General features: G+C 61.5%; 1 protein-coding gene across 5 annotated transcripts in view; it reads left to right on the top strand.

Annotated features, from left to right (window-relative positions):
- NDRG4 (NDRG family member 4) overlaps window positions 1-8,467 on the top strand; it is a 19,469-nt gene extending 11,002 nt beyond the window's left edge. For 3 of the 5 annotated variants that reach the window (XM_057376338.1, XM_057376339.1, XM_057376336.1), the window contains 14 exons: window positions 160-265; window positions 1,399-1,519; window positions 1,761-1,823; window positions 2,009-2,069; window positions 2,368-2,454; window positions 2,551-2,607; window positions 2,947-3,050; window positions 3,511-3,567; window positions 3,658-3,709; window positions 4,388-4,435; window positions 4,654-4,689; window positions 4,858-4,909; window positions 5,533-5,571; window positions 6,150-8,467. In XM_057376338.1, the coding sequence (XP_057232321.1) occupies window positions 160-265; window positions 1,399-1,519; window positions 1,761-1,823; window positions 2,009-2,069; window positions 2,368-2,454; window positions 2,551-2,607; window positions 2,947-3,050; window positions 3,511-3,567; window positions 3,658-3,709; window positions 4,388-4,435; window positions 4,654-4,689; window positions 4,858-4,909; window positions 5,533-5,571; window positions 6,150-6,304 (1,038 nt within the window). In that variant the 3' untranslated portion in view covers window positions 6,305-8,467. The remainder of the gene's footprint in view (window positions 1-159; window positions 266-1,398; window positions 1,520-1,760; window positions 1,824-2,008; window positions 2,070-2,367; window positions 2,455-2,550; window positions 2,608-2,946; window positions 3,051-3,510; window positions 3,568-3,657; window positions 3,710-4,387; window positions 4,436-4,653; window positions 4,690-4,857; window positions 4,910-5,532; window positions 5,572-6,149) is intronic. The other 2 variants (XM_057376340.1, XM_057376337.1) reach the window with 1 other exon arrangement.

Raw genomic sequence — 8,467 nt, 5'->3', positions numbered from 1 at the left:
TTTTTTTTTTTCCCTGGGACAGCTGCTCCTTTTTCCCTTGCCTTCCCACGGGACCCAGCCGTGCGGGGAAGCAGCAGTGCAGGGTGTGATGGCGGGGCAGGAGAGGATGAAAGGATTCTTAGGGCGGGTGGGCATCACCCCATCTCTCCTCTTCCCCAGGAACATGACATTGAGACCCCCTACGGGCTGCTGCACGTGGTCATCCGGGGCTCTCCCAAGGGCAACCGCCCGGCCATCCTGACCTACCACGATGTGGGCCTCAACCGTGAGTGCTGCAGCTGGGCTGGGGGTGCAGGGCAGCAGGGCTGAGCCCGAGGCTCCACGGGGTGCCAGCACATCGCCCCTGCCTCAGCTCCTTCACCTCGGGTCCCCCAGGCATCTGAAAGCACCGGGGGGGTTTGGATGCCCAGCTGGACACAAAGCCCACRGCCAGGAGTGCTCGGCCACCCCGGTGGTGGCTGCCAGCCTGCCCACGCCAGGCAGGGAAGGGACACGGGGGATGCTGGGCTGGTCCCCACTGCTGCCAGCCCGTTGGGATTCAGAGCATGGACCCAGCTGGCAGCAKGGCAGAGTGGGGCACCAAAGGGACTGGAAGAAGCAGGGAAGGAGAGACCCTGAGCTGGGGCTCTGGATGTGGAGATGCTGCACTTTGTGCCAGCCTKCAGCCCAGAGCCCTGTGCCCTCCAGCTGAGCCAGGATGCCCAATTCCCTGTGAGTGGGGAGAGGCATCTCCCGCTCCGCCGGCGGCTGAGGCTGAGTCACTGACATGAGCTGTGTCACCATTGCAGCAGCTCTGGCTGCTCAGGCACGCGTCACGCTGGCTGCCATGGGCCTCACAACCCGCCTCACCYCACCTTTTGGGAGGGATGGCCCCGCACTGATGCCGTGGGACAGGTCCCCTCCAAGCCCCATCAGTGTCTGGATCCCACTGCAGTGATGGGGGCCTGTCCACAGCAGCAATGGKGATGTTTCTTTGACTCTTTCCAAGCCTGTTCCTCAAATGCAGCCCTTTCTGGGGATTTTGGAYAGGGCTAATACCCCAGGCTGCTAATCCTGCTGCTCACTGGGTCATCGTGCAGCCCTGGGCTTTGTATCCCCCAATCCCATCCTTCTGAGCTCACCAGTGTGGTCACTCCAAATTTCTCGTTCTCCTGGCTGTGTCCAGCCATCCCCCTGCCTCCTGACACCTGCAGGGATGCAGCCCTTGCTGACAGTAGCTGTGGTCTCATCTATGGGGTCAAGGAGCCTGGAGGGAAGGGGATGGGATGGCTTTGGTGGCATGTCACCTCCTGGCTGAAGGGCAGTGGGAGGGCAGGCAGCCCCTGTCYATGCTCCCCTGGCTCCCCAGGCCCCAGTGCTGGGGTGTTTGGTCTCTCATACCCACCTGCCCTTTGACAGACAAGCTTTGCTTCAACACCTTCTTCAACTACGAGGACATGCAAGAGATCACGAAGCACTTTGTGGTGTGCCACGTGGACGCGCCGGGCCAGCAGGCAGGAGCCTCACAGTTCCCTCAGGGGTAGGTGCCAGCTGCAGGGGYTCCCTGTGCCTGCTGCGATGTCACCCCCCTGCCCCTTGGGTTTTTGGCAGACCTGTGGGTCTTTCCAAACTGTGCCAAAGCCTGGCCCAGGSTGGGCAATAGGGTGGTTGCAGGTGGGTGGCATTTCCCTGCCCATTTCAGGCCACCCAGCTGCCCTGTCCCAGACATCCTGCTCTGAGCAGGGTCCATAACCACCATCCTGTGCCTCCCTGTGCCACAGGTACCAGTATCCATCCATGGACCAGCTGGCTGCCATGTTACCCAGCGTGGTGCAGCATTTTGGGTGAGTTAGCCTCTCTTCCACAGCTGCTGGCTGAAGTTCCTGGGCAGGGAGAAGGGTTTGGGGCTGGGGGAACTGTTCCTGTGAACTGGCATCCTGCAAGTCTTCTTGCTGCAGGTGGAGGGGTGTCCCAGGGCAGCTGTGCTGGAGCTCACTGTGCCCCCATTCACATCTCTCCGTATTTCCAGGTTCAAGTACGTGATCGGGATCGGTGTTGGGGCAGGAGCCTACGTGCTGGCCAAGTTTGCGGTGAGCCTGGGGCTGGGGTRGGCTGGCCCCGAGTTGTGTGCCTGCTGTCAGCCCAGGGCATGGGGCTGAGCAGGAGCTGATACCTCCAGGCAGTCTCTGCTGCTGCTCCTGGAGAGCTGGGGGACCCAGGAGGGCAGTGCCACAGCCACAGGGGCTCGGCAGTCTTGCTACAGGTCTCCCGTGGCTCGCAGGACAGGGTCACATCAGCTCTGTGCAATCCTGTGCAGTGGCTGTGGTGGGGGGCTGCCCAGGGCACACTTGCCACCCTCTCTGAGCCTCTCCCCTCTCATCACTGCAGCTCATCTTCCCTGACCTGGTCGAAGGGTTGGTCCTGATGAACATCGACCCCAACGGCAAAGGCTGGATTGACTGGGCAGCTGCCAAGGTGGGCAGGGCACTGACCCCTCCTCCTGGTCCTGATGGTTTCCTGGGGCAGGAGGCAGCCATGGCAGTGCCATAACTCCCTGTGCTCCCTCCACAGCTTTCCGGGCTCACCAGCACGCTGCCGGACTTTGTCCTGTCCCACCTGTTCAGCCAGGTAAGGGCTGTGTGTCCTGCCGGGCCCCTGCCACCAGCCCCAGGCCAGCATCCAGCTGGGCCACCCAGGTTGTGCCCTGCCAGGTGCCACAGTGCCACTGGACCTGTCCCATGTGCAGGGTTGGGGTTAGTCAAGCCCTGCCTGCTCTGAGGCTTCACCCTGATGGGTGTGTGACTCGTGCCCATGTCCTGCCCGGCTGTGCCTGCAGCACCTCCGTGCCCAGCTGCCTTGCCCAGCATCCTCCTCCTCATCCATGCTGGCTGGCACGGTGTGGGCAGGACAGGGGGAGCAGGGTGCAACCCCAGCACCCACCCTGATCTCCATCCCTTGCCGGCACAGGAAGAGCTGATGAACAGCACGGAGTTGGTGCAGAGTTACCGGCAGCAGATCGTCAGCGTGGTGAACCAGTTCAACCTCCAGCTTTTCCTCAACGTGTACAACAGGTGAGTGGGCTGCTGGGCTGTCTGTGCCAGGGCCAGGGGCTGCAGTGCGGGTGGGTGGCTCTGGGGTCACTGTGGGAGCCCAGACCCCTGTTGGGTGCGTGCAGGGGCAGTGCAAAGTTGTCTCTGGACATGGGGGAGTGATGGTACCTGTGCCAGAGCCCCCAGCCATGGGTACACATCCCCCAGTCTCCTCCTGCACTGTGTTCTGGCACAGATATGGGAAAGGGGTCAGAGCTGCTGTCCCATGCAGGGGTTGCCAGCCCTGCCACTCTGCTGGGTGCTCCATCCTGTGGCACAGGCTCTGCATGGCAGAGATGGCCGTGGCATCCTCCATGTGCATGATGCTGGGATAACGGGACAGGCTGCTGCTTCTCGGGGCTGGCAGTGGCCCGATTCTTGTGCTGTGGCATTGGTGGTGGCATCTGCCCATGGGCTCACACTGGTCTTTCTCCTCCATCAGCCGCAGGGACCTGGACATCAACCGGCCYGGGACTGTGCCCAATGCCAAGACGCTGCGGTAAGAGTCGTGCTGGCGAGGCACAGAGGGGTCCTGGGGCGGTGGGGTTCACCCAGGCCAAACCCTGACCAGGTTCTTTGTCACTCGCAGCTGCCCCGTGATGCTGGTGGTCGGGGACAACGCGCCCGCTGAAGAGGGGGTGGTGAGTGATCGCGGGGTGACAGGCGGGCGGTGCCCACGCACGGGCACACGYGTGTTCACTGCCTGTTCTGGCACACGGCAGCTCTGGGGAGCAGGGGTGTGCTTGTGTACAAACCTTCCTGCTGCTGTGGGCACCTGTGCAGCTGTGCCACACCTGGGATGCTTCCCCTTTTTCACGTGCCCAGATGTGCTCACGATGTGCACACTCAGGTGTGTCAGCACACGGGCACACTCCCTGCTCAGCCGTGTGCATCCATGCAGCCGCTGGCACACRTGTGTGCCTGCACACACCCACGTGGTTGTCACCCTTGCACASCAGCCACAGGTGCAGTGCAGGTGGCCACATTTGGGCACAATGTGTGACTGCAGGCACACAGCTCTGCTCTGCCACATGTATAATGTACACACGGCTGTGACACAGAATGCCTCACCAGCCCCCCCTCACCTCCCTTTGCAGTCCCTGCCCTTGCCCAAAGCTGGCAGGAGGAAAGTCCCCTCTGTCCCATGGCAGGGGATGGTGGTCCTGCAGGCTCAGGGCTCGTGCAGTGCTCCGTCTCCTCCTGGCTGGGTGGGGTTTGCCCCAGCTGGAATGCTGTGGGCCAGAGGTGGTACATCTGGGCAACTTTTGCTTGGCCCAGGTCACCCTAGGGTGCTAATATCATCTCTCTTGTGCCCACAGGTGGAGTGTAACTCCAAGCTGGATCCTACCAACACCACATTCCTGAAGGTAGGCTGGTGGCAAGGGGCAGCCAGAAGGTCCCTGCTGCCCATGAAATGCCCCATTACCTTCTGCCCCAGAGCTGCAGGGCATTCCATGTCCATCCTGGACCTTGGAGCTGGGGGTGTATGGGGAGAGCAGGGTGACCCCAGCACTGGTACCCTGCCAGCGGGCACTGGGGGCTGGTGGGTGGTGCAGCCATACTAAGCACAACCTTCTCTCTGCAGATGGCTGACTCCGGTGGGCTGCCCCAGGTCACACAGGTGAGCCCTCACAATTTCCCCAGTTAACTGGGCRTACTGGGCCCTGAGACATGCACTGGTGCTGTCCCTGGCTAGCTGGGGATGGGCTGCCAGAAGCAGTTCGGGGCTGAGCAGGGATCTCAGCCTCGGTGCTGCCTCAGCTGAGCTCAGCCTGCTCTCTCCCTACAGCCTGGCAAGCTGACCGAAGCCTTCAAGTACTTCCTGCAAGGCATGGGCTACAGTGAGTGCCGGGGCTGGGYRTGGGGCGGGTRTGTGTGCCCGTGTGAGTGTGCCTGTGTGCACACACCTGCAGGACGGGAGCCTGGCACCCCTGCGTGCCCATCCTGGTGCAGAGCTGCATGTGCGTGTGGTGCTGTGTGTGCAGCTGTGGAAGATGTCTGTCCGTGTGTACAGCTGTGGAAGATGTCTGTGTGTCTGCAGGGCCATGGGGTGCACAGGCTCTGTGTGCACACAGATGTGTACACATACGTGTGTGTCAGGCTCCCTGTGTCGGTGTGCACGTGTGTGTGTGGCATGCATGAGCAAGGGCCGTGTGTGTGCAACAAAGTCAAGCAGAGCCCATGTGCAAAGATCTGTGTGCTTGTGTGTGTGTGCTCAGTTTATGACCTGTGAGTGTGTGTGTGCAGGTCTGTGTTTTACCTGTGTGTGCATGCATGTGAAGTCCATGTGCACATGTGTGTGCAGGTCTGTGTTGTGTATGTGTGTGTGTGTTTGTGTGCCGTGTGCGTGCTCAGGGACAGCTCCGTGTGCGGGCACACGTGGGCAGGGCAGGGGCTCTGGGCCAGCGGAGCGGCTGGCAGGGCTGACCCTCTCTCTCTGCCCCTATCCCGCTCCCCCTGCCAGTCACCCACCTGAAGGACCGGCGGCTGAGTGGAGGCACAGGTACCGCTCAGTGCTGCTCGGCCCGTGCCCGCTGCTGCATGGAGCCTGCCTGGCCGGTGCCCCCGCGCTGCCCGGGCGCCCTGGGGAGCAGCCTGGCCACAGCACCGGCCCTTCCCAGCCGGGTGCCCACGGCCTCGCTCCGCTTTGCCTGCGATGGCACTCTGAGCCGGGGCTGCGGGCTGGCAAATGGCATTCTGAGAGTTCCCCCTCCACGCAGGCACAGTCTGGGCAGCGTGCCCACTGTGCCCACTGCCATCCTGGCTGGGGGAGGGTGTCACCTTCCCTGCACAYGCCGGGGAGCCAGGGGAGCTCCGATCCCAGCTCACTCCTTTCCTGGAGTGTGGTACKCAGGGGTCGCACCTGCCTGATGCGCAGAGGTTGCATGCCCAGGAGAGAGCCCAGCGTGCCCCAGAGCACCCCTGCCCTGCTGTCTCTCATGCTGCCACAGCACTGCTTGCTGCAAGCTTGTGCCCAGGCTCGATGGCATCGGGGAGCAGGGCTGGTGGCAGCGTTGGCTCAGGTCCCCCAGGCTCTCAGAGGGAGCTGAGCACCGCCGCCATCTCTCTGTGCCCGTGCAGTGCCCTCTGCCAGCATGACCCGCCTGGCACGCTCCCGCACGGCCTCCCTCACCAGCGCCAGCTCCGTGGATGGCACCCGCCCGCGTGCCTGCACCCACTCGGAGAGCACCGAGGCCATGGGGCAGATCAACCACACCATGGAGGTATCGTGCTGAGGTCCACGCCCGCTGCCGACGTCTCCTTCAGAGCCATCTCCCATCYGTCAGCATCCCGCCAGCACCCACCCGCCCCGTGGACATCCTCCACCAGGGCCCTCGCTTCTTCGGGGTCAATTTGTCTTCTTTGCCATCGGCCTCATCCCCTTGTCTGCTACAGGAGAAGGAGAGGGGCTTCGTCCAGCAGTCACACATGGTTCTGCGTTGGTCCTCACCCTCCCGAGCATCGGCTCGGCCCCGGCTTGGGAGGGTGGGTGGCAGGGGGACAGGGCCGGGATGGGGTAGCAGGGTCAGGGTGGTGAGATGGGGACAGGATGTTGGGATGGGATGGGACAGCACGTGGAGAGGACACAGGAGGTAGGTTGGTCTGCCAGGTTCAACTGATGGCTGACCAAGTCAAAAGGAAGAGAGGAAGAGGGAGCAGCACTTACTGGGGGTCATGGTCTGTGYCTAAGGATGCAATTTTCATTTCTCCCTGATGGCCCTCTCTGGGGAGAGCTAGCACAGGATTCCCCAGCACACCCAGGATCTGCTACCCCAGAGCTAGCTGAGCCTTGTGAGAAATCACATCCCAAACTGTCTCTTCGCCCTGGCCATGTACCCCGAGGGCTGCCCTGGGGCAAGTGAAGAGGGATCAGCCCTTCTCCAGAAGCTGGGAGGGCAGGAGGGTGGCGCGAGTGTCCCCCTGCCTCTGCCCATGCCCTCGCCTGTGGTGGCACTTCTTTGTCCCTTGCTGCAAGGACAATTACCGCCCGCCACCAGGAATGCACGGGGAGGGGGAATTGGCTGGCTTTGTGGCTGCCACACCGTCAGTTCCACTCCTGGSTCTTGGGTTGAGCCCACCACGGTCCAGGGCTGCTGTTTTAGGGGATGTCACACAGCAAATCCCACCTCAAGTTTTGTCACAACCCGTGGGTGTCACCACCGTGGAGCCATCAGCAATAAGATGACACACTGGCCCCACTGTGCTGGGGAGCCCTCAGCACCCTCTGCCCTGCAAGGTGCATCCCTGCAAGGTGCTGGCGGTGTGGGGTGACCCATGGGATGGAGGGAGCACTCCAGTGTCCACAGAGCTGGCCAGACCCACTGTGGCTCCCCAAATCCACACCCCACACCCCCAGCATTTTGCCTGCACACTGAGTGGGGTGTCTCTCAAGGGCTTGGCTCCCCCCGGGCTGTGGGGCCCCATCTGGCCACAGATTCCGGGTGGCTTTTGCCTCTGGCACTCAGCACAGAGACCCTGTCATTGCATGACCCCAATGCTGGCCACCAGCCTCAGCTGCTGGAGCAGCAGCAGCACCCAGCCCCTCCTGTGCCCGCCGTGGGGCACAGCAAGGACAGCCCTGGCTCTGGTGACGGGTGCTCAGGTCTCTGTAGGTTGTTCATGGGGGACCTGAGCAGGGAACCCACCAGGTGCCACCATCTGGGTGAGCAGAACCAGCCCGCTGGAAGCAGGTCCCACCTGGCCCCACAAAAGCATTGTACCCCCCAGACCCCATCCCTGCTCCCAGTGGAGGGCACAGAGCTCCTGGGGCTCCCAGCGGGTGTATGAGGGCCCTTGGCCCTGAGACCCGTGCCCCACCTGATCCCTCCCACAGGAAAAGGCCACCCCAAAACACCAGTTTGTCCCCGTTTGTCCCCCACTTTGTTCTGCTGTGTGCTTCCTTCTTGGTGTGACTCTGAAAGCTACGTAGCTCCTTTTTACGGTAGATACCGCTGCGATCTCTTGTTTTCTCAGCGTCSTTCCAGATGATATATATATATAAATACCTATACATAATATATATATAAGGGTTTGCCCAGTTCCTGACCTTTTTGGGTTCCCTCCTTGCATTCTTGTCCAAGCAGTGCCGTGTGGTTTCCCTGGAGGTGGTGTGGCCGTGCTCGCCTTCAGTTCCTCACCTTGATTTTGTTGGTTGGTTGGTTTGTTTCTCCCTGGTGGTTTGTTCTTCTGATTTTTGTTGGTTTTCCCTTTTTTTCCCCAGTCACAGCGGAATTTAACACATTTTCCTGTCTTGAGTGCAGCCTGGTTTTGTCACAGCGGCATCGAGGCCGTGGCACTCACGAGACAGCAATATGTAAACCGGATTTAACTAACCTGTTGCTGTAGAGAGGAGTTACTGTGTTGGAAATAAACCAACAAACTAATAAAGATGTTAAGAA

Source organism: Malurus melanocephalus, unplaced genomic scaffold (assembly GCF_030028575.1).
Source record: "Malurus melanocephalus ecotype Western Australia unplaced genomic scaffold, MMel_1.1 scaffold_278, whole genome shotgun sequence".
Classification (NCBI taxonomy): Eukaryota; Metazoa; Chordata; class Aves; order Passeriformes; family Maluridae; genus Malurus; species Malurus melanocephalus.
This window is presented reverse-complemented; position numbering and strand designations above follow the sequence as displayed.